Below are 25,408 nucleotides of genomic sequence, written 5' to 3'. Positions count from 1 at the left end.
ACAAGGTCTGAGGGACAGTGGACCGGCCCCCTGCTGAAAGTTTGCTGACCCCTGCAGTAGACCATAACCAATTTGACCTGTTCTTTCGTTTGCCAATTTAATAGAAGTTTATATATTTTTGAAATTAACTTAGTTTTATTCTCTAACAGTTCCCTTTCAAACTGGGAGGTTTTAAACAACCCTTCTTTTTGTCGAACACTTCATTAAGTTGGTGATATTGCAGCCAATCAGTTACCAGTTACTAATTCTCTTATGTCTTCAAGCCTTGTCCCCTTAGTAAATAATATCTTAACAGAAAAATTTAAAAGAACTATCAGCATAGCATATTGGTTAGAATAAATTACCTCAATTGCTTTCAAGAATGTCTCTCCAAAGTTCATCTTTTCTAAAAGTTCTGTCATAAAAGTCCACGAAATGTTATCAAAGGCCTGTTCTGTGTCTATAAACATCTGCGCCGCTTGTTATCATTTCTTACTTCTAGGTATTCTATAATATCAGTTATGTTCCTTACATTATCCTTCAACTGCCTGCCCAGGAGAAATCTGGCCTGATCTTGATGTATTATGTCCTTTCATACAGATTTCTTCTGTTTTGCCAGTATAGATGCAAATAGCTTATAGTCAATTGTTCAATAGAGAGACCGGCCTGTAATTTTTAACTGACATTAAATCAGAGTCCTGTTTTGGATTAAGTATAGTACTGTATAAGCAGGTGGTGCTGTGGGTAAACCACAGAGCCTAGGGCTTGCTGATCAGAAGGTCGGCGGTTCGAATCCCCGCGACGGGGTGAGCTCCCATTGCTTGGTCCCAGTTCCTGCCAACCTAGCAGTTTGAAAGCACGTCAAAGTGCAAGTACCGTAGATAAATAGGTACCGCTCCAAGCGGGAAGGTAAACACCGTTTCTGTGTGCTGCTCTGGTTTGCCAGAAGCAGCTTTGTCATGCTGGCCACATGACCTGGAAGCTGTATGCCGGCTTCCTCGGCCAGTAAAGCGAGATGAGCGCCACAACCCCAAAGTCGGTCACGACTGGACCTAATGGTCAGGGGTTAGTCCACAAATCTGGAACAATTCTTGCTACTAAAATTTCATTCATCACATCTTTCAGTGGTTGAATTAAAAAGTCCTGTAGTTTCTGATAATATTTTGCTGATAGTCCATCTGCTTTACCTATTTTGAGTTGTATTTCCACCATTGCTATAGGGGCATTTAAGTTGTTCAGGGAACTTCTAGCCTGTTTGTTTATTTTAACTGACAGCAACTCCTATATTTCCCATCAACTACTCCCTGATACTTGTAGCTGAAGATTAAACCTGGGCCTTCTGCATGCAAAATATATGATCCACAGCTGAGCTATACCCTTGAAAATACTGTGTCAGGAAACAGGGTAGTACTCTAACATCAGTAAAAATAACATTATTCTCTAAGATAGTAGTAGCAGCAGTAATAATAATAACAACAAATTTATATCCTGCTCATCTGACTAGGTTCTCCCAGCCACTCTGAGCAGCTTCCAACAAATTAAAACATAGTACAACATCAAACATAAAAAATTCCCTCAACATGGCTGCCTTCGGGAAAGAAGCATGTGCTTTCTGTTTGTGTGCATGTGCTTGTCTCTTCTAGCTATGAATTGGTCAGGTGTTCTCTTTCCTGATTGTGTGCCACCGATCTTCCCATCTTTCTAGGAGGCGGAAACGAGATGAGGACAGACATGACATTAACAAGATGAAAGGTTACACTCTGCTTTCTGAGGGCATTGATGAGATGGTGGGAATTATCTACAAACCCAAAACCAAGGAGACCCGAGAAACCTATGAAGTCTTGCTGAGCTTCATTCAGGCAGCTCTTGGAGATCAGGTGAGTGAAGATTAGCGGCATTGATTAAAGGTGCCTAATATCCCCATGTGTTCTGCTTGGTGTATGGACCAAAGAGAGTAATAATGTAAGCATATGAAACATTTTAAATTTTCTGTAGTTATACCAGCATTATGTGTTCAGTTAACTTAATTGCACAAGCCTAGCAAATAATGTAATCAGCTAACACTAAATATATATGGCTTAGCAATTAGGAACCATTTCCTTGCTTCCATGGTGGTGCTGAGATGGTTGAAATGCAAATAAATACAAGAAATAAATAATAGCAAATGGGGACATTTCTCAGAGGTGTATTTTATTTCTATTAAATGATTTTCTGGTCTTGTGTCTGTATGATGTGTCCATCATCTGAAATATTGTACCTGCTTCCCTTGGTTTCACACCATAGAAAAAACAGTGCTTATCCTGAAATAAACTCAGATATATGGAGACGTACTCTGAAATACATGTGGGACCTGTAATGAAATATTGTAGTGTAAAAGGTAAAGGACCCCTGGACATTTAAGTCCAGTCAAAGGTGACTGGGGTGTGGTGCTCATCTCACTTTTCAGGCCGAGGGAGCTAGCACTTGTCCACAGACAGCTTTTCAGGCTATGTGGCCAGCATGACTAAACTGCTACTGGCGCACTGAGGACCGTGATGAGTGCTAGAGTGCATGGAAACACCATTTACCTTCCCGCTGCAGCGGTGCCTATTTATCTGCTTATACTGGTATGCTTTAAAACTGCTAGCTTGGTAGAAGCTGGGACAGAGCAACGGCCCTGTTGTGTGGATTTGTATTGCCGACTTTCCGATCAGAAAGCCCAAGAGGCTCAGTGCTTTAGACCACAGCGCTACCCACATCCCCAAGTAATTTATGCTGTGAGATGCCCAGCCAAGGCATTTGTCCTCCCATATCCTATTTTTCTCTTCCAACTGGTAGTCAGTTTTCTGTGATGACTGGGCATACTTAATCCTCATTGACCTTTTGGGTGGAGAGGGTCATCACAGAATCATATAATTGTAGAGTTGGAAAGGATACCTACGGCCATCTAGTCCAACCCCCTGCAATGCAGGAATATCAGCTAGATCATCCATGACAGATGACCATCCAGCCTCTGCTTAAAAACCTCTCATGGAAGTCTGCTCCACTGTCAAACAGTTCGTACTGTCAGAAAGTGTAATTTTAAAAATACTTTTTATATTTCTGCAAAACTCAGCATTTTCCCAAGCTTGTTGATGCACCTCTTGTTTGCCAGTTACCCCTTTTGGCTCCAATCTTGTTGGCACTCATCACCTGAGTTGGACGCTGGAGTAAGTCAAGTCTTGTTTCTTGCAGCCCCGAGACATTCTTTGTGGAGCTGCTGATGAAGTCCTGGCTGTCCTGAAGAATGAAAAACTACGCGACAAGGAGCGACGGAAAGAAATCGATCTGCTGCTGGGACAGACGGACGACACCCGCTACCATGTGCTGGTGAACTTGGGCAAGAAGATCACAGACTATGGCGGGGACAAGGAGATCCAGAACATGGGTAGGGCATGCAGCCTCAGGACCTCTTAGCTTTTTTTGTGTTCATCCGTTAGATACTAAATTCTGTACAGAATAATAAAGGTTCTCAGAGCCACTTAAAAATTACTTCATATAATACTGTACCAGCTCTCAGGCTTACAGTCTAAAAATACATGACACAAAGGGAAAGTGGTTTGGGACAGAGGAAAAAATAAGTAAGTACAAGTTCTTAATTGAAAGTTCTTCTCATGACTAGCTAGGATGGAAAGGTTCAAGGAGAGGAGCTAAAAGTTTGAGATTCCTGCATTGCTCTCTTCCAACTCCCCATTCTATGATTCTATGACCTACGCTGATGGAGTGGCGATGAATCCCTTCTCTTCCCTCCTCTGCTGTAGCGGCTGATACCAGGTGACAGGGAGGAGGAGGTGATACCTGATACAGGTGAAGGGAGGCACAGCTGGTAGTTATAGTAGTTAAATTGTAAAGTTCCTGAATGGTTGCTATAGGTAGTAGAGAGATTGGAGAGAAGTACAGTGGTGCCTCGCTTAACGAATGCCCTGCTTAACGAAATTTCCGCTTAACGAAAGGATTTTTCGAGCGGAGGTTATCTCGCTAGACGAATTCGTTTTACGAAAAATTCGTCTAGCGAATCGCGGTTTCCCATAGGAATGCATTGAAATTCAATTAATGCGTTCCTATGGGCAAAAAAAATTCAAAAAAATTTCGATGCATTCCTATGGGATTCGCTAGACGAATTTTTCGTTATAAGAAAAGACCCGTGGAACGAATTAAATTCGTCTAGCGAGGCACCACTGTATTGTTTCCCAGTCCTGGACATCAAATAGCACTGAGATGTGAATAAGTTTGGGAGCCTCTGCTAATGTGTTCTCATGGCAGAATGTGGTGGCTGTTGGGCAGGGCAGCTCATGTTGAGGAGACACCATAGTTGACTGATGGAGCACGTGTATTACATGTTCAATCCTTGACAACTCCAGTTAGAGTTTCTTGGGTAACTCCAGTGGGGAAAATTTCCTCCTTTGAGGAGCCAATTTCAGTCAGAGTTTAATAGTAGGCTAGCTTTGTATGTTGGCTCCCAGATGCCTCCTGCATCTATTGAGGTGGCCACCATATACTGAATTCTGCTGCTTATGTGCAAACCACTTTAATGTGGGTTAGTGGTAGCATGCAAAGTTGTGACTAGTGCTTTTGAAGAGCAGAGTCACATTCTGCACAGCTGCATTACAGCTTGCTTATGAGCATGGGTCATTGCTTGCCTGCCTCCAGAGGGCACTGCTTTTCAAATAAAGCTCAGGATTCTTTCTATATAGTACATGTGACCTCTTCTAGTTACCTGATGTTGCTTGTTTCTGATTTTTGTCCTCCTTTGTAGATGACAACATTGATGAGACCTATGGAGTGAATGTGCAATTTGAGTCTGATGAAGAGGTGAGTGATTCATTTGGTGTCAATGGATATGCATATTCCAGACAAGCAGAGGATTGTGGCCCTTTTGTCTGCATGCACCCCCAAGGAGAAAGGACATTCAATTTTCTTCACGATGATGGGAGTTTGAATGTAGGCATCCAATAATCACACAGGCAATTCTCTCTCTTCCCATGTCCTTTTTCTAAGATTATCTTCCTTTCCAGTTTATGGGTGGCAGTCAGCGTTGGTCCCGTTCAGTAGATCCATTGATGTTAGTGGACATGACTAGCTTCGGTTCATTGATTTGAGTTGATCTGCTTTGAGGAGGGACTTAGTTGAATACAAGCCTGTGTTTGTGAAGTGTTGCCAACGTGTTAAAACTCTACATTTGATGTTTTTAGCATTAAAGAGACACTGGTAGCTGCAATACTACTGTTTATTATTTTGTACCGATTGACTTGATTACATGGTATTTCCTTTCTCCAAGGAGTTCAAAGCAGTCTGTATTTCTCTCCACTCCTCTCTGTTTTATCCTTCCAACAACCCTGTGAGGTAGATGAGGGTGTGAATGAATGACTGGTTGAGTGAGAATTTGAACCCTGGTAGGAGGCTATTAACATTTACATAAGTATTAGGATAATAACACTATACCTTGGAAGTCGAATTGAAGTCCGTTTGACTTCCAAAACATTCGAAAACCAAGCTCCTGCAGCCAAACGTTTGGTTTCCAAAAGAACGTTCACAAACCAGAACAATCACGTTTGTGTTTGTGGCATTCAGGAGCAAAAACAACCAGGGTGTTCGGGATCTAAGGTACGACTGTAGCAATTTATAGAATAATGTATGGGAATATCGTATACTGTACTGCATTTTTGTGCATGCATTCCTTTTATATGTATCTTTGTTCTTTCCCCCTTTTTCCTTCTTTTTTCTGTATCACTTTATTTCTTTTAATTAAAAGCACATCAATAAAATATAAATAACAAAAGAAAAGTCTGATCAGAGAACAATATAGTGGTACCTTGGTTTAAGAACAGCTTAGTTTATGAACAACTTGGATTAAGAACACTGCAAACCTGCAAGTAGGTGTTTTGGTTTGTGAACTTTGCCTTGGAAGCAGAATATGTTCCGCTTCCTGTTGAGTGTGTTCCATTTGGAAAGCACGCCTTGGTTTAAGAATGCTTTGGTTTAAGAACGGACTTCCAGAACGGATTAAGTTCGTAAACCAAGGTACCACTGTATCTCGTTCCAACTAGAGGTTTTCTTCTAGGCCTCAACTCCTGCCTCCCTTTGCTTTAATGTAACATGATCACTTCTGGTAGATTCAACAGTGGTAGTCTTTGGTTCTTCTAACAGAGATGTTAGGTGGTTAGAAGTGTTGTGATATGTCCTTGGAAAGGGCACTGAACATGAACTGTCTTGCACCAACAGGAGGGTGATGAGGATGTTTACGGTGAAGTACGGGATGAGGCTTCTGACGATGACATGGAAGGAGATGAGGCAGTGGTTCGCTGCACCCTTTCAGCCAATGTGAGTCATGCAGGGGAAAATGCAAATTTATTAGGGTGGTGACTGTCAATAGCCTGTGTGCTATTGTCCAGAATAACTTAAGAATCTCTGCCACTATGTGGATTAGGAGAACTTCCTAACTCCTTAGGGGAATATGCAGTACTGTGGAGGAAAACGCTAAGCATGTGGTCTACCTCACCAAGTTCTTCTTAAGCCTTGTGTGCTGTAAGCTTTCATGTCTGTGTGTCAAGTAAGTTGTGCAGATAATTCTGTTTCTCTTAGCTTGTGGCCTCAGGTGAACTGATGAGCTCCAAAAAGAAAGACCTGCACCCTCGAGACATTGATGCTTTCTGGCTGCAGCGGCAGCTGAGTCGCTTCTATGATGATGCCATCGTATCCCAGAAAAAAGCTGATGAAGTGCTGGAAATCTTAAAGGTGCTCTGTTTTCTTCTGTTTCTTTCTGGCTGCTTGTTTCTTTCTTTCCTGGACTGGTGCTAGCTTCTAGTGTATATTTGCACCTTAATGTGAAAAACAACAATATATTGCATGTGTGGCTTCCTCTAAGAAGGGAGGAAGAACTGGACCTACTGTGTGCCATCCTGATGTAGATCAGAATTAATTTCCCAGGTGCTCTGGCTTTTGAATTGCCTTGATTCCTGGAATTGTGCAGGTGACAACAGTGGGTCAACACACTCAGAAGAGGCAGGGATCCTTGACTGAAATGTGGGATGAGTGCCTCCCTGAGCCTCCTTCCTCAATTTAGTCTCTGCATTTTACATTTCTGCTTTCAGGTTCCTGCTTTATTTGTTCTTAATTTTTCTACTTTTACTTTGGTTCTCTTGGTAGCTCCTTTTAAGTTTTGCTTTTTCTCCAACATTTTTAAAATCTGCCCTGAATGATTGGGATCTGTAAGGCCTGTGCCAGAACCTCTCTTCCTCTAGAGACCTCAAGTCTTTCTCTGCTGAGGTGGGAGAGGAACAATAAAATCTTAGAGTTGGAAGGGACCCAAGAGTCTTGGGTCATCTAGTCCAGCCCCCTGCAATGCAGGAATCCCAGCTAAAGCATCCATAAGAGATGGCTATCCAACCTCTGCTTGAAAACTTCCAGTAGAGTGGCATTATTACTTCCCTGGATCTGGACACTATACTTCTATTAATGCAGCTTAGAATAGCATAAGCTTTTTTTGCTGCTGCATCAGACTGTTGACTCATGTTAAGCTTGTGATCCACCAAGACCCCTAGATCCTTTTCACATGTAGTGCTAGTAAGCCAGGTGTCTCCCATCCTATATTTGCATCTGGTTCTTCCTGCCTTAAGTGCCGAACCTTACATTTGTCCCTATGGAAATTCATTTTGTTAGGTTATGTCCAGTTCTCCAATCTGTTACGCTCATTTTAAATTCTGAGTCTGGCTTCTGCGTCATTAGCTACCCCTCCCAGTTTGGTATAATTGCAAATTTGATGAGCATCACCTTAATTCTTCATCCAAGTTGTTTATAAAGACATTGAAGAGAAACGGGCCCAGGACAGAACTCTGCGGCACTCCACTTGTCACTTTTTCCCAGGATGACAGTTACCTCGTTCAGTCCACATTTTACCAGCTTCCTTGTGAGAATATCATGGGGGACTTTGTCAAAAAGCTTTACTGAAATCAAGCATCTTCTTGTCAGCCATTCCTGGGGATCTGAATAACTGGAGGGAGATGTATGACACCTTTCTTAGGGGAAATGGAGAAGCAAATGAGCAATGTCCTTTGTCACCTATTTCTACTACTCCCCTTTCATGTCACCCCAGACTGCCAGCGATGACAGAGAATGTGAAAACCAGCTCGTCTTGCTTCTGGGTTTTAATACATTTGACTTCATTAAAGTGTTGAGGCAACACAGAATGATGAGTAAGTGTCTGCTATATTGTTATTATGTAGAGATCTCAAAATATTGGGTTGTCTGAAATCTTGGCATGCACAGAGAGCTTGGAGTTGTATGGAGAAATTTCTTGCCAAGCAGTTTCTTGCCTTCTATAAAAAGCAGTGCAAGTGAAATAAGCCCCCCTACCAGCCCTCTGCACATGTCAAAAGACTTGCGAGAGAGAGAGAGGTGGTGTCTTATCACATTTGCTCTAAGATATTTAGATAAGAATGGCCTAACTTGGCATGATATGAAGTACAGTGGTACCTTGGAAGTTGAATGGAATCCGTTCCGGAAGTCCATTCGACTTCCAAAACTTTCAGAAACCAAGGCGCGACGGAAGCTGCGGAAGCCCCGTCAGACGTTCAGGTTCCAAAGAATGTTCGCAAACTGCAACACTGCCTTCTGGGTTTGCCCGGGAGCCAAAACGTTAGAGTTGCAATGCGTTCGGGATCCAAGGTACTACCGTACATTGTTTCATTATTGTGTGGTTGCTTTTTGTGTATTAAATAGCAGTTGTGTGTCCACCAATCCAGATCAGGACTGTCACAGGGCATAGTGTTAAAATGCGGTTGGTTGTGTGAGTTGAGGACTGTTAATAAAAAACATGGGAGAGAGGAGACAGCAGTGCAGAATTAAAAGATGCTGCCATATTGACATATTTAAAAATTAAACTGAGCACTAAATACCTATTAGAAGAAAGATAATACAGATCCATAGGAATACAAATGCTGCACCAGATCATTTGCCTCCGGGAAGTACAGACAAAAAAGTACATTCTGTCATCACCCATTTCCTTTGTTTGCCCTTAAGGGGGATATAGATGTTTGTTTCACTGGAGTAGAATAAGATACTACAATTATTTGTGTGTCCCCCCTCCCCCCAGTCTTGTACTGTACCCTCTTGGCTAGTGCTCAGAGTGAAGCTGAGAAGGAGAGGATTATGGGGAAGATGGAATCTGACCCTGAGTTGTCAAAGTTCCTGTATCAGCTACATGAGACGGAGAAGGAAGATCTGATCCGGGTAAGGATTGGGGATGGAGGTGGGAAGGAATCTGGAGTAAAAATGCTTTAATTGTGGTGGCTTGTTATATATTTATGCCCTGAAGTCATCAGTGTGGGTTGCAATACCAGTACATCCTTGTTCCATTTTACTCCAATGATTGCTCTGTGAGGCAAATCAGACCATGGGAGAGAGTGGTCTTGGCTGATCAACTTGCTCAGGCCCTTAGTATGTTATAAGACCAAGCAGCAGTTTCAACTGTAGCCTCCCTTCCCATGATTTTACTCAGTGTGCTGGTGAGTGGATTGTATCGGATATTCCTGCTGTGTCATACTGTTTCAGAATAGTGTTGCTGAAGCTGGAGATTTTAAGCACTTAAAAATACAGTGGTACCTTGACATGTAAGGGACCCAGCTGGCGCTGTGGGTTAAACTACAGAGTCTAGGGCTTGCTGATCAGAAGGTCGGCGGTTCAAATCCCTGCAACGGGGTGAGCTACCGTTGTTTGGTCCCAGCTCCTGCCAACCTAGCAGTTCAAAAGCACATCAAAGTGCAAGTAGATAAATAGGGACCGCTCCGGCGGGAAGGTAAACGGCGTTTCCGTGCGCTGCTCTGGTTCGCCAGAAGCAGCTTTGTCATGCTGGCCACATGACCCGGAAGCTGTCTGTGGACAAACGCCGGCTCCCTTGGCCTATAGAGCGAGATGAGCGCCGCGACCCCAGAGTCGGACACGACTGGACCTGATGGTCAGGGGCCCTTTACCTTTTTACCTTGACATACAAATGCCTCGACTTCCAAAGGTTTCAACTATAGAAGTCTTTTCGCATGCGCAAAACAGGCGCTTTGACAACCGAAGACCTCGACTTATGAAGAGCGCCGCGGAATGGATCGCCTTCGTAAGTCGAGGCACCACTGTATTGTTAAACAGGCATCTCTTCCTCTTCACTTTCTCTCTATATCAGTGGTTCTCGAAGTGGGCATTACTGCCCCCCTGGGGGGGATTACCTAAAGGGGCACTAAGAGGCAAGGGGGCAGCAGGGAGGTGTTGTTGCACTGGAGGGGTAAATTACTATCCTGCTTTGAAAAGCTGGCATCAGTGGAACAAGTTCATCAGTTTTGTTGAATCAATTAAACTAAATGGTTTTAACTGGATTTTGAATAAATGTGATTAATTGTTGCTGGTTTGAATTTTTGCAAACTGCTATTCTGAAACCTTTTTTTATTTTGTAGGGTAGGGGGCACAGGGGAAGAGTTTATGGAACCAAGGGGGCAGTGGTCTGAAAATGTTTGGGAACCACTGCTCTATATTGTGAGTTTGTAACAGGACAATCCTACCAGATATGTTAACTTTGGTTCAGTGGGTTTTATGTCTTAGAAAAAAGTATTTTTTATTGTGCCTCATAGGGAATGACATACACACAATGGGCAGTGGAAAGGATGAAGGATTAGAATTACAAGCTTTTGTAGGGCAAAGTTTGAATTGGCCACACAATTTACTACAAGCTGTCAGGAGAGGAGAAAGTGCTTAGTGTATATAGGAGCTCACCTTTGTTGAGCAGTCTGATATGGATCCTTGGAACAAAAACTCGCCCTAACGTGGAGTTCGTGTCCTTCCACTTCAGGAAGAACGCTCTCGCAGGGAACGCGTCCGCCAGTCCCGCATGGACACTGACATGGAAACCATGGATCTGGATCAAGGAGGAGAGGTACTCTTGCATCGTCAAATATTCTTAGTGGGGAGGTCTGAGCTACATGTGAGGTGCTACACGAACTGGGGGGGAAATGATTCCTCATCTTAACTCCTCTGCTTGTTTATGAATGAAAGATTGGTGGGGTGGTTTTTTTAAAAGGTTTCTATGCTATCACATCTTAATTTAATGAACTATTTTTGATGGAAATTTCCACTTTGTCAATTTCAGGCATTGGCCCCTCGGCAAGTTTTAGACTTGGAGGACCTTGTGTTTGCCCAAGGCAGTCACTTCATGGCCAACAAGCGATGCCAGTTGCCAGATGGCTCTTTCCGCAGACAACGCAAAGGCTACGAGGAAGTTCATGTTCCTGCGCTGAAGCCAAAGCCCTTTGGTTCAGAAGAGGTTGATGATATGTTTTTTATTTCCCCTCTATATAGACAGCACTTGTGGCAGGGGGCTTGTGGTCTTGCCTACACCAAACACACTCATTCACAAACTAGCAACCTTGCTGGATGCCTTCAGCAATCATGAAGCCTCCTTTGCACATCCAACTGTTTCTTGGTCTCTCAGGCTGATAGCAGGTTGTATGTATATGCTAACTACTGATCTATTGTCTAGCGTCCTGTTACTTCCAAGAAGGTCCTTGTATGGACTCGGCCTCTCCTTTTTTTCCTGTTACGTATTAGAGAGACCATAGAGAAAAAAGCAGAGATTGAGATACTAGTCTAGGCTAGTGTAGACAATAGCCTGCGACTGTAAACAGAACCAAGCAGTAGCAGCAGTATTACCCCAGGAAAAGCTCCAGTTTAAAAATCCTGCACAAATGAAGTCTATACAGTAACAGCAGTCTAAACTGTTGAGGTGATCCAGTTAGGGAGGTTAGGTGGCACCATTGAGAGGGCCGTGTGACTGGAGCTTTGCTCTCAAAAAAGAAAACCTTGGCAACCTGAGAAATCCATCAAGAGCAGGCACCCCCAAACATCGGCCCTCCAGATGTTTTGGACTACAAGTCCCATCTGTCCCGACCACTGGTCCTGTTAGCTAGGGATGATGGGAGTTGTAGGCCAAAACATCTGGAGGGCCGAAGTTTGGGGATGCCTGATCAAGAGAGTCTTCTGCTGGTCCCCTCACTGGGAGAAGTGAAGTGACAGGGAACCAGGCCCTCCCTTCAGATGTCAAGGAGATAAAAAAATTACACAACTTTTAGAAGACATCTGAAGGCAACCCTGTATCGGGAGGTTTTTAATGCTTTGTTTTTATTCTGTCTTTATATATGCTGTAAACCACCCAGAGTGGCTGGTGAAACCCAGTCAGATGGTTGTGGTAGAAATAATAAAATGGTGGTGGTGCTGGTGGTCTGCTGAGGTCTTTGTTGAGCAGGTGATGTGTTAGGAATTTGGGCAAGGCTCTTTGTCCTTCCAACCACCAGGGTCATCTTGGGAAAATGGCTTTAGTATTTGCTTCCCATTTAAGATTTGTCATCCTCTTTACAACTTCACTGCTTTTATGGGCCAATGGGTGGCATAGGCTCTTTCCTCTAAAGTGACTTCAGAGTGAATTGTGGATTTGAACTGCTTCTGTTCTGACTATAAGGATTCTGCCTCATGAGTTTGTTACTGCTGGACAAAACCATTATTTCTTTTCTTATTCTCAGCAACTAGTTCCTGTTGACAAGCTCCCCAAATATGCACAGGCTGGATTTGAGGGATTCAAAACACTGAACCGGATTCAGAGCAAACTGTACCGTGCTGCACTTGAGACAGATACAAATTTGCTACTCTGTGCGCCCACAGTGAGTATCCCATTCTATGATATCAAATATGATGGATCTTTCTGTGCCTCTGCACTGTTCCTTGATTTTTGCTAGGGGAAATGTCTTTCTGGTCTCCTGTTTGAGGGGAGGGATGGGAGAGTGAGGATTTTCTTTGACACTCTCTTCATTCCAGGGTGCTGGGAAGACAAATGTGGCTTTGATGTGTATGCTGCGTGAGATTGGGAAACACATCAACCTTGATGGAACAATCAACGTGGATGACTTCAAAATCATCTACATTGCCCCTATGAGGTCTTTAGTCCAGGAAATGGTGGGCAGCTTTGGGAAGGTAAGAGGAAGCAGCAATTGGCTTGTATAAGACCTTCATCAGGTGGGAGTGGATGGAAGAGAACCTGAACTTGGAGTGGTGGTGTCCAGTGTTCTGAGGAATTTTTCCACTTGTGCTTATTAGGTGTATAAAGTACATTATTGCTACTATCATTTAAATTCATATGGCAGCCCAACAATAAAAGTATCTAGGCAACTTATAAAATAAAAGCAACCAAAATATTTTAAAAATAGAAAGATTTAAACAAGAAGGATCACTAAAAACAAGCACTGTACAAGGAATTAAACAGAAAAGTGTTTGCCAAAACAACTTGCAATGTAATAGATGCAGCATAATAGGAAAAAGTAGTGGAGGGAAGAGGAAAACAAGCAAGGTTACTTTGTTTGTGGCCATTCCACCAGTTGTTGTTTTTTTAACCATCTGTTCAAAAGGGTTGGGCCTATTAGCAGTAGTGTCCAGGCAGCCAATGGAAAGAGCTTTGTTTGTCTTGCTTCTCTCTCTTTTGGATGCCAAGAGGAAGAGTCAACACCTAATGAGAGCTGATGGAGAAAAGTGTCTAAGAGTCTGAATTGGGGACTGAATTGGATCTTTGCTTTGGGCCTATTAGTTTAAGGCAGCCTTGTCGTTCATGCTGCCTAGGGTTGCTGGGAGTTGTAGTCCAAAGCACCTGGAGAGCTCTAGGTTGCGGAAGACTGTTTTCAGGTGTGCCCCACACTCAACCACACACACTGTTGAAATTTAGAGGTAGTACTGACCTCCCTTACTGACTTGCTGTTGGGGTTTAAACAGTAATGCGTGTGGAATACTTGAAAGCACACCATGAATGCACACCTGTTATTTATAGCTGTGTTCCAATTTTCCTTCTAGCGCTTGGCCACTTATGGCATCACTGTGGCTGAGCTGACTGGGGACCACCAGTTGTGCAAGGAAGAAATAAACGCCACTCAGATAATTGTCTGCACTCCAGAGAAGTGGGACATCATCACCCGCAAAGGAGGGGAGCGTACCTATACTCAGCTGGTGCGCCTCATTATTTTGGTGAGTTGCCTTGGAAGACATGGAAATGCTGGGGATATTTGCTGGGTGGGAGAACATTTGAGACACTCAGAATTGCAACCAGCCACATGCAATGGTTTCTGGGCTCTATTGGGGATGTGTAAATGGTGTGGTACCCCCCTGAGCAAGGAGGGTAATGCTTCCTGTATTCTACAGGATGAGATCCACCTCCTGCATGACGACCGGGGCCCTGTTCTGGAAGCCTTGGTGGCCAGAGCCATTCGCAACATTGAGATGACTCAAGAAGATGTGCGGCTTATTGGGCTGAGTGCCACCCTCCCAAACTATGAGGATGTGGCTACATTCTTGAGGGTGGAGCCTACCAAAGGCTTGTTCTACTTTGATAACAGGTATGGCGTGTGTGCTGTGGAGAGTCTTCTTTTTTATTTTTTATGACTTTCAGTTATGCATTTCAATAGATTTACAATCATTCTCACATTTCAAAACTCGACTTCATTCCTCCTCTTTCTGCTGTTCCTTAAATTAATTTTTATCATTTCCTGCATATTCTAAATTAACTTTTTTATTGATCTACTTTAAATACTGCATATACTCTTATGAAACTGCAGGTTATTACAATAATCCTGCCAATGTCCTTATCTGTTTACAGTTTGTTTGTAAATATTAAATAAACCATTTCCATTCTTTTATAAAAAGTTTGTTATCTTGATTTCTTATTTTTCCAGTAAATTTCACTATTTCTGCATAGTCCATAAGTTTTTGTATCCATAATCTTTCATCGGGATTTTTTCTTTCCATTTTCTGTAGTCGTATGCATGAATACATTTCTATACTGTTTAGGTAGCTCTACCTTTATAATTCTCAAATGGAAAGCTTTGGTTTTTCTACAAATGTTATTTTACATATCTTTTTCAGTTCATTATATATCATTTCCCATTAAGTTTTAATGGTGTAGTGTGGTGTAGTGGTTAAGAGCAGTAGACTCGTAATCTGGTCAACCAGGTTCACATCTCTGCTCCTCCACATGCAGCTGCTGAGTGACCTTGGGCTAGTCACACTTCTTTGAAGTCTCTCAGCCCCACTCACCTCACAGAGTGTTTGTTGTGGGGGAGGAAGGGAAAGGAGAATGTTAGCCACTTTGAGACTCCTTAGGGTAGTGATAAAGCAGGATATCAAATCCAAACTCTTCTTCTTTCTATAGCACCACCACATATACCTTTTTTTCTCTTTGCAATTTTGATTTATACATTTTTGTCAATTCACTTGGTGTTCAATACCATCTATAACATTTTCATGTAGTTTTCTCTTAAACCATAGCATGCTGTAAATTTTATATCTGTATTCTACAATCGTTCCCATGTTTCCATATCTATATTATAACCAATATCTATTGCCCAATGTATCATTGCTCATCCTTTGTCTCCCATTCCAATACTATCTTATACGTACATTTTAGACAGCACTTTGACATTACATTCCAACAGATCTCTTTCCAGTTTTGATATTTGTTCCCCAAACCCTTGTATCCTATTTTTCTTAAATATTTCATTCAAATGATTATATTGTATCCATGTTGTTCATTTTCTGATAAAACCTTAATTTGTTTCATTTAAACTCTCCTCCCTCTTGTTTTAAAAAATTTCTATAAGTTGTCCAACCTTCTATCATATTCACCCCGGAAATGCCTCAGCCCCCAGCCCCCAGCGGCAGCTAGCTGCGGTGATGGTAGACATCAAATGCTGGCTTCGCACGGGGGCGGGATGGGCACAAGCCAGGCTTATTTAAACAGCTTTGCCGAGATGGGTGCAGCCACTTGCCCCTCAGCAGAACAGTTTAAAGAAGTGGGACTCAGGAGCGGCAGCGGTTTCACTCACGATATACTGCGGGGTAAAGCCGCCATCATGCTCTGGCCCTCATACTTGTCCTGCGCGGTGTATCACTTCAGTCCTAGTCACAATCATCCAAGTGTTTCTGCACAAAGTTCTGTGTGCACCATTATTTGCTGTCTAGGTACCGTGTTTCTCATATTATAAGACACGTCTTATATTTATTTTTTCCTCAAAAAAACACACTATGGCTTATTTTCAAGGGATGTCTTTTTTCCCCCTCCTCCTCCTCCTGCCGTGGGCGGCATTGCTGCTGCGCCTATCACTATGTCTTATTTTCGGGGTATGGCTTATATTCCTTGAATGCTTAAAAATCCTGCTATGGCTTATTTTATGGGTATGTCTTAAAATATGAGAAACAGGGTAAATGACCTGTCTGTGGCTATGGAGTTTTTTGTTTAAAATGTCAAACAGAAGAAGGTGATGTGCAGTGTACAGTGGTGCCTCACTAGACGAATTTAATTCGTTCCATGGGTCTATTCTTATAACGAAAAATTCATCTAGCGAATCCCATAGGAATGCATTGATTTTTTTTGAATTTTTTTCTGCCCATAGGAATGCATTAATTGAATTTCAATGCATTCCTATGGGAAACCACGATTTGCTAGACAAATTTTTCGTAAAACGAATTCGTCTAGCGAGGCAACCTCCGCTAGAAAAATCCTTTCTTTAAGCGAAATTTTTGTCTTACAGGGCGTTTGTTAAGCGAGGCACCACTGTATTTTGTGGGGTAGATAAATATGCCTTTGCTCCTTCACTTTAGATTTTTTACCTTCCTGTTTGTCACTTATTTGATGCCTGACACTTTTTGCAGTTTCCGCCCAGTACCCCTGGAACAGACTTATGTGGGAATCACTGAGAAGAAAGCAATCAAGCGCTTCCAGATCATGAATGAGATTGTGTATGAGAAAATCATGGAGCATGCTGGGAAGAACCAGGTCGGTTCTTTCATTTCTGGGTAAATTGGGGCAGTGGGTGTGGGGAGAGGGATTGCATCTCAAAGATGCAGGGAACCAGGCAGAGGGTCTTCTCGGTAGTGGCACCCGCCCTGTGGAATGCCCTCCCACCAGATGTCAAAGACAAAAACAACTACCAGACTTTTAGAAGACATCTGAAGGCAGCCCTGTTTAGGGAAGCTTTTAATGTTTGACGGACTGCTGTATTTTAATATTTTGTTGGAAGCTGCCCAGAGTGGCTGGGGAAACCCAGCCAGATGAGCAGGATCTAAATAATAAATATTATTTTGGAAGAACAACTTGCAAGTGGGTGGAGGCATCTCTGTGCATCCCTCTTTACCTCCAGGCATCCTATTTGGCCATTGCTTTCTATCCCCTCCCCCACTTCAAAATATCATTTCTTAAGCTGTTCTTGGCTCAGGGATGTGGTGAAGTGCATCTTCTCTGGAAGAGCCATGCATTGTTGGGAATGTCGTCCTGGCTGCTGGGTAGCTTCTGATTTGGAACTGCATTATAGCCTCTGGTGTTTCTTCTATAACCCAACTGGAGTTCCTCATTCTGTTGGAACATTGACTTTATTTATTTTTATGGGCCTCTTGGTTGTAACTGCAATGAACTTAAGTGGACAAGAGTTGCAATTTTAGCATTTGGTACTTTTTGAACATACCAAGTCTGACCCAATATAACTTACTTTGACAGGTAGCAGCTTTCTGGGATTTTGCCAGTTGTCTTTCTCAGTGCTGAGTTCTTTTTAACTGGTGGTATCAGGGTTTTAGATTGTAAGCGTGAGAGCAAAGGCTGCTTTCCCTTTTTTTAGTGACTTTTAAGCTACGCTGGGAGCCTCTTCAGCTGAAGAATGCAGTAAAAATGCTTTAAATGAACAGGACCTGGAATCTTCTGCTTACAAAAACCTGTGCTGCCTCCCCTTTTTTCCTGGTCCTACAGCTGTATTTTATTGTATAGAGAAAAATAGGGTGGGCTGCCGTCTATCTGAAGCACATAGCAAGCTAATGTCATGGTATATGTGTTGAGTGCCTGTAAGCCCTTCTAAACTCCTCCCCTCTTGAGCTCAAATCCAGCTTTTCTTTGTACAGACATTTAGGAAAGAGCAGGCAGAATTATGCACATAGTGTTCATCTGTGTTTTGGGGTTCTCTCTTTCCAGCAGATGCTGCTGCTGCTTTCAGACATGTCAATACAGTCTACTCTCATACAGTAGAGGGGGAAAGGGGCTGTTTTCCTCCTTTGCCACTGTTAATTGACCCTGGTGCTCTCCATTTATTCAGAATGTGTGGTAGGGGAGAACCTCTTCTTATAAACCAAAAATCATGTTGTCTCCCTGCATGATTTTAGAACATTGATCTGAATGAACAGGGGTTTCAATCGCATCTGGAGCCTACATGCACAGAGCAAGCTCTCCATTGCAGGGCTCGCCCCTCACCCATATAGCTAGAAGAGAATGCAGGGCCAGCAAATACAGGTCTTCCCTTTTCCTCACATGATGTTTATCACATGAGGCAGAACACCTTTTGGACTTTTCAGCTTGGAATTATACTGTCCCATTTGATCCCCGCCCCCAACAGCTTGCTTTCTCATTGCATAGCTGTCATGGACTGATAACTTTGATTTCTGTTGTCTCCAATCAGGTGCTAGTGTTTGTCCATTCCAGGAAGGAGACCGGGAAAACTGCTCGAGCCATCAGGGACATGTGTCTGGAGAAAGACACCCTGGGTCTCTTCCTGCGAGAGGGCTCTGCCTCCACCGAGGTCCTGAGGACAGAAGCTGAGCAATGCAAGGTCTTTATTTCTGTATTTATTCAACCTTTATCTACCGCTTTGTCATATTTAATTTCTATAATGATTCGCAAATTAACCCACATAAATTAATACCAAAATAACCAAACCAAAAAATATTGGCAAGAAGCAGCGCAGTGATAAAATCTGTGTCAGAACCAGAAAATAAAGTGGTTTGCTTTCAAAGGCCAAGTGAAACCTTTTCTTTTCATAAGTCTTGGAAAAGGGTCCCTTCCCCTAGTGGATGGTCAACCCAGTCTCCTCATGGGATAGAATTAAGAGAAGTGTTTAACCAGAATATCTTTAGTGCTTGCTAGCATCTCTTTTCTTTCTCTAGAACAAGTTTGCATCTCTTCCTTCGCTCAGCTACAGAAAATCAGGAATCATTGGTTTTTTTTTTATGGCAATGTTGTTTTTTGCTCACAGAATTTGGAGCTTAAAGACTTGCTGCCCTATGGCTTTGCAATTCACCATGCTGGCATGACCAGAGTGGACCGAACATTGGTGGAAGATCTGTTTGCAGACAAGCACATCCAGGTATGGTAGCAGATTTCCCCCAACAAAATATTTGAGCACCCCCCCCCCCCAATTGATGGGCATTGCCATTCAAATAGTGTCCATGCATGGCATCATGTGATCAGCTATGCAAGGCCTGGCTCCCCTCCCAATATTTTATTCAAGTTGGAACCCTGCTTCCCGGTGAGGTGAAAGACAGGGAACAGGGCAAGACAACAAACAGAAGGTGGAGCTTGGGGTAGGCAGAACCCAAAGATCATGAAAAGCATAACATGCTTGACATAGAGGCACACATGAGTTGCCATGGTGGAGAGAGAGCAAGACTGGAGACTGGAGAGGGAAAGAAATAGATTCAGGGATGGAAGGCAAATGAAGAGTGAAACTAGGGGTTGGGGGAAGAGGTTAAGAGCTTTGTGGGGAGAAATAGGTTGAGGGACTGGGATGTGGGCAGAAAGAGCAAGGGTAGGGACTGGAAGGGCAGACTTGGGAGACAAAGGGGTGAGTGTGGGGAGCTATTCTTTCTCCTAGCACAGCACTGAAGCAAAACAATCTTGTCATGGTTCCCTCTCTGTGCTTTAAACTGATGCAGCGCAACCTGCCTGCTCTTCTCCTGCTTACCACCCAGTCTCCAAAGATGGGTGTTGGCGAAGCTCTATTAAAATTGGGTGCCACTTTTAAATCCCCCCCCCCAAATGCATTGCAGCATTGTTGGGAGTTCCTTTGAAACTAAGCAGAAGATTCATTCAACCCTGATATTTTTCCCTTACAGGTTCTGGTCTCCACAGCAACTTTGGCTTGGGGTGTAAATCTTCCTGCTCACACTGTCATCATCAAGGGGACACAGGTGTACAGCCCAGAGAAAGGTCGCTGGACTGAACTGGGTGCCTTGGACATCTTGCAGGTAACTCCCATGGGGCACAGGCACACACTTGAGTGGCTTTGAGGATTAAGGACACTCTTTCTGTGTTTCTTTATTTTAGATGATGCAGAAATATTCTCAAAACACTTGGCTGTTAATTAATGTTAGAAACTCTGTTTGAGGTCTAACTTTTACCTCTCTGACTTGTGTGTCTTTTTAAAGATGCTGGGTCGTGCCGGGAGACCTCAGTATGACACCAAGGGTGAGGGAATCCTGATCACTTCTCATGGAGAGCTGCAGTATTACCTCTCACTGCTGAACCAGCAGCTTCCCATTGAGAGCCAAATGGTGGCGAAGTTGCCAGACATGCTGAATGCAGAGGTCGTGCTGGGCAACGTCCAAAATGCAAAGGTAAGGAGGAGAGGCCCCAGTCATGACTTGTGGCTGCTCTGTTTTTAGTGTCTCAGCATAGAAATACTCAGCAGGCAGCTGAGCACTGCAGCTGTGCATATTTGTAGAGATAAAGGGGGATGCTGTGTTAGGGAGGCCATTTAGTCACAACACATGATCAGGGCTGTGAGCATCTCTCAGTTGGGTGCAGACCTGAGCATATTGAAGAATCTTGGTGGCATTTTATTAGTGGAGATCAATGTTCAGCTTTTCTTGACAGAGAATTTGGATTAGGGATTTTGAGTGTGTGTATAAAGTATAAAGTAACAGCCCTGCAGATGGTTCTAGAGTCACATTTTGGGAGGCTAGATGTTCAGCTGTGAATCCGGCATCTAGATGCATGCAGGGCAGTAGTCATGGTGTTTAGTGGGTTGTGTGTGAGAGGAGAAGTTCATCCCTGAAGGCTCTGCGCCTAGTTTGTGACAATTTCAGAATTCAGGGCTGTATCCAGTATTCTCTGTCAGCTAGTGCAGACAGGTGCTGTGGACAGGTGAGTTTTAATGCCGTGAAATAGGAATCCAGTGCAACAGCTGCACTAGTGGAAACCCATTATACAGATGGTACAACATAGAGCCACCTGCTTATGCATTCTCTTGCAAAACAATGTTCTGTTGTTGCCAGACATTTCACCAGTGACATAAGTGACATCCATTTGATAAAACCCTCAGTCTTCCCATCTTCTCTTAAGGCCACATCCACACCATCAATTTAAAGCACTCTTACACCACTTTTAACTGTCTTGGCTCCCTCACCCTGGCCGAATCCTGGGAAATGCAGTTTCTTGCTTTGTGAGGGGTAAACTACAGTTCCCAGAATTCTTGGGGGGGGGAGCCATGACTGCTAAAGTGGTATAAATGTGCTTTAAATGGCTGGTGTGGATGTGACATTAGTTAATGAATCTGCAAAAGTGTGCCCCTCTCCACTATTTTTTGAAGGACCAGCTGACCTGTCCTTTGCATTTTCATTTCATTTATTATATATTTCTATGCCGCTTTTCACTCACACAAGTCACAAAGCATCTTACACACAGTAAATAACAATAACATATTAGAACATCACAAATTACAACGTAAATCATTTAAAAAAACCAAATCATTAGTAAAGCAATTACAGATTATCAGTAAAACAAACACTCTCTATTAAACACTATTAACAAAACAATCTTAAAAATAGGCCAAACAGCACAACCACAAGAAAAGTCTTACTATAAAACTAGCTGGCCCTGCCACACGTTGCTGTGGGTTATCCCTGTGGCTGCCCCCACCTTGTGAGGATCCATGATGCGTTGCTGTGCCTGACTCAGGTTCCTTGTTTCCCAGGAAAGGGGGAAGATGTGTACGTCCCCCCCGGACTATGTGTCCCCCCCCCCGTTGTATCTCATCCCTGTGACTCCCTCCACCCTGTCTCAACCCATGACCTCATCCCCCCACCCCCCATCCAGGGCTCCACTCGGGATATTCTGTAAAGTAGAGCCGAGGCCTAGGCTGTAGGCTGTAAAGTGGAGCCGATGCCTAGTCTGTAAAGTAGAGCCGAGGCCCATAGCTGTCAAGTTCTCCCTTTTTAAAAAAAATGGAAATTCCCTTATGCTGAATAGGCTTCCTCGTGAGAAAAGGGAAAACTTGACAGCTATGCCGAGGCCTAGTCTGTAAGCTGTAAAGTGGAGCCGAGGCCTAGTCTGTCGGCCTTGGCTTGGGCTAGTATGTAAATGTGAGCTGAGGCCTCCACGCTGTATTCCTTGGCCCTGGCCTGACACTATGGGTTTTTGCGGATGAGGGTTTGGGCTAGTTGGATTGCTTATTGTGTGAGCGTTTGCGGGGGGGGGGGGGAGTGTTGTTTTTGGGTTGCAGCCTGTGGCTGTGGGCTGTGGCTCTGGGTTTGGCCGTTTGCCTTTGTCTGCTAATGGCCGTCTTAGTGGTTTCCGTCCTTGGGCTTTGGGGGTGGAATGGCTGTTGTGGCTTTGGCGGGGGTGGTGGGGACGTCTGGGTAGGGCCTGGATCGTGGGGTGGGTGTGGTGGTGTCGGGGTCTGTCCTTGGGCTTTGGGTGTGGAATGGCTGTTGTGGCAGTTGTTGGATGGTGGTTGATGACATAACGATTTGGCCCCGCCCTTGGTGATCCGCCTTTCTATTGGATGCTGCTGGAGTCTTCAGAGCTTTTGCTGGTGATGTCTAATTTGGGCGCCACTTTTTTGTGTTTAATCATTATTTTAGGTATGAAAGGTGTGTTTTTTGGGGGGAGGAATTATAAATGCCAGATCCCTCCCTGATGGGCATGGAACATTGTGTCCTAATTTGATGCAATTTGGTTCAGTGGTTACGGAGGAAGGGTGTTGCTTCCGTGCACACAGTGGGAACATTTTTACAGTGGGAGAAAATTGTAAGCGTGCGGCCACTTTTTCTGCTCATAAGTCGAAAACATCGGATGTTGAGGAGCTCGCAAGTCGAGGTCCCACTGTATATATATATATATAGATTCACAAAGCACAACAGCGCTCATAATCCACAAAACAATATTAACAAACTAACACCCAAAACCAAACTAACCACTGTTGAATTCACACACACACACACACACACACACACACACACACACACACACACACTATCCCATGACTCATAGTCTTCTACTCAGTTCATCAGAAGACACATATGCAGAATGGTCATGACAGCAAGTCCCTTCTGAAAGCTCCTAGGGCTGAAAGGGCTGGAGGATGGGGCAAGGCAGGTGGGAAAAGCCCTTGCCCAGGCGTAGGCAAACCCGGCCCTCCAGATGTTTTGGGACTATAACTTCCAACACCAGTGGTCAGGGATGATGGGAATTGTAGGCTCAAAACATCTGGAGGGCTGAGTTTGCCTATGCCTGCCCTTGCCTGAGGGCCAGCAGAGGTGGCCTTTAAAGCATGCTGTGATGTCCCTGTGTCCTCTGCCCCATCCTATCACTTCCAGGATTTGAGGCATGACAGATTGCTGGAAACGGCTGACTCTGATACTGTGTTTCTTGGCCGCTGCAGGATGCTGTAAACTGGCTTGGCTATACTTATCTGTACATACGAATGCTACGTTCCCCAACTCTGTACGGGATATCACATGATGACCTGAAAGGAGACCCATTGTTGGACCAGCGCCGGCTGGATTTGGTGCACACTGCAGCTCTGATGCTAGATAAGAACAACCTGGTCAAGTACGACAAGAAGACAGGGAACTTCCAGGTGAGAGTGGAGGAGTTCAAACTGTCTGTGGGTACATTCTGCCAGTCTTAATCAGGAGTCTGGCCACCCAGGGTGCTTATTTGCAGCTGCTTTGCCAGCCTCTTTGCGCATCTTCACATGTTACATTTTTATATTCTTATCAAACAAAACTTATTTTGCTGCTTTAAAATAAAATGTGTTACTATTTGTATGCCACCTTTCAGCCAAAAAGGCTTCCAAGGTGGCTCCTTGCAGATAAATAGAAATACAATAACACAAATAGAAAATAATACAAATACCAAATGATGCATGTATATTTAGTATGTAACATTTTGCTATATGACATATGGCTTCATTTTGTACAAGCAAAATGGTAAGTATACTAAAAATGACATCCTATATAGGTTTAAAAATGGTATGCTAAATTCTAAAGAGTTGCAAATGGTTGCATCCTGTGCTGTCTAAGTACATTATCTTATATTTTCCTACTTTTGAGATGCACAAACTAAAGCAATGCATGCTCCTCATGAAGTTAGCAGCATGCTCTAGGAGCAGAAATGCATCTTTTGATCCAAGCATTGTATGTTTCTACATTGTTATACATGAGAATTATCAGTTTCTAAAGCTTTAGAATGCATTAAATAGAAAATTTCACACTAGACATTCCAAATGAATAACATTTCACTCATTCCAAAAGAGAAACTGTTTCACAGGGGTGTCTTTTCTTCAAAGATGTGAGAAAAATATGTTTTTGCCTCCTGGGCTTTCACATCTTTAATGCCACAGACTTAAAAGTATACCATCCTAAATTTTCAGAAATGTTGTGCTTGGCAAGATTGAAGCAATACACCCACACTGCTGTTTCTCCAAGAAACTCCTAATACATCTACCCACCTACAAAACAAAGGGTATATATATTGGAGGTTCATAAAACTTCTGTCATCTATGCTCTGGTAACCTCTAAGTTAGATTACTGCCGTGTGCATTATACATGGGACTGCCTTTGAAGATGGTTTGGAAACTTACGCTGGTGTAGAATTCAGCTGCCAGGGCAAGATGGTTTTGAGCATATTACACCAATCCTGGTTTGGCTGCACTGGCTGCCAATCAGTTTCTGGGTTCAATTCAAAGTGCTGGTTTTGACCTTATAAAGCCTTAATCTCAGTACCTCAAGGATCTCCTTTCCCCTGCGATCATCTTCTGAGTCCCTTCTTTGTGGTTCCCCTCTATAAGAGGCCCAGAAGGTGGCAATGTTCCTGCATTGTGGGGGTTGGACTAGATGACCCAGCTCTAGAATTCTATGGGAATGGACCTTTTCTGTGGTGGCTCCCTGCTTGTGAAATGCTCTCCATGTCTTTTGCTTCCAGGTGAAAAATTCCTCTTCTCCCAGGCCTTTGGCTAATTAAACAAATAAGGCCTTTTAAACTGCGTGTGGGGAGTTATTGCTTGCTTTATTACTATATTAGGTATTTTTGTATTTTTATATGGTAAACTGCCTGTGATCCTCAGATGAAGGGAGGTACAGAAATTAAACAAACAAACAGAGAAAGAAATAGACAGTGAAAAGTATGGAGAGAGAGAGTGTGTGTGTGTGTTTCCACTCGTTTCCTTGTAATATAGAACTTGCGGGGAGGGGTCACCCAATTAAATCGATGGGCAGCATGATCAGTATACAAGGAAGTAATTCACACAGTGCACAATAAACTGCTGGAACTTGTTGCCACAAGGAGCAATGGTGGCTATTGGCTTGG

At 43.4% G+C, this 25,408-nt stretch overlaps 1 protein-coding gene across 1 annotated transcript in view; it reads left to right on the top strand.

The window, feature by feature from the left end:
* Positions 1 to 25,408, top strand: part of SNRNP200 (small nuclear ribonucleoprotein U5 subunit 200) — a 48,189-nt gene that overhangs the window by 3,259 nt on the left and 19,522 nt on the right. Inside the window, exons 3-21 of the mRNA XM_035121076.3 lie at positions 1,685 to 1,856; positions 3,193 to 3,385; positions 4,754 to 4,809; positions 6,220 to 6,318; positions 6,580 to 6,732; positions 8,090 to 8,189; positions 9,089 to 9,225; positions 10,826 to 10,909; positions 11,123 to 11,296; positions 12,549 to 12,686; positions 12,841 to 12,996; positions 13,864 to 14,034; positions 14,209 to 14,402; positions 16,714 to 16,837; positions 18,501 to 18,650; positions 19,074 to 19,184; positions 19,933 to 20,064; positions 20,245 to 20,433; positions 23,481 to 23,678. Of these exons, the coding sequence (XP_034976967.1) occupies positions 1,685 to 1,856; positions 3,193 to 3,385; positions 4,754 to 4,809; positions 6,220 to 6,318; positions 6,580 to 6,732; positions 8,090 to 8,189; positions 9,089 to 9,225; positions 10,826 to 10,909; positions 11,123 to 11,296; positions 12,549 to 12,686; positions 12,841 to 12,996; positions 13,864 to 14,034; positions 14,209 to 14,402; positions 16,714 to 16,837; positions 18,501 to 18,650; positions 19,074 to 19,184; positions 19,933 to 20,064; positions 20,245 to 20,433; positions 23,481 to 23,678 (2,731 nt within the window). The remainder of the gene's footprint in view (positions 1 to 1,684; positions 1,857 to 3,192; positions 3,386 to 4,753; positions 4,810 to 6,219; positions 6,319 to 6,579; positions 6,733 to 8,089; positions 8,190 to 9,088; positions 9,226 to 10,825; positions 10,910 to 11,122; positions 11,297 to 12,548; positions 12,687 to 12,840; positions 12,997 to 13,863; positions 14,035 to 14,208; positions 14,403 to 16,713; positions 16,838 to 18,500; positions 18,651 to 19,073; positions 19,185 to 19,932; positions 20,065 to 20,244; positions 20,434 to 23,480; positions 23,679 to 25,408) is intronic.

Source organism: Zootoca vivipara, chromosome 6 (assembly GCF_965207765.1).
Source record: "Zootoca vivipara chromosome 6, rZooViv2.hap1.1, whole genome shotgun sequence".
In the NCBI taxonomy this organism is placed as follows: Eukaryota; Metazoa; Chordata; class Lepidosauria; order Squamata; family Lacertidae; genus Zootoca; species Zootoca vivipara.
The sequence above is the reverse complement of the archived record's forward strand: the minus strand, read 5'-3'. Positions and strand labels throughout refer to the sequence as shown.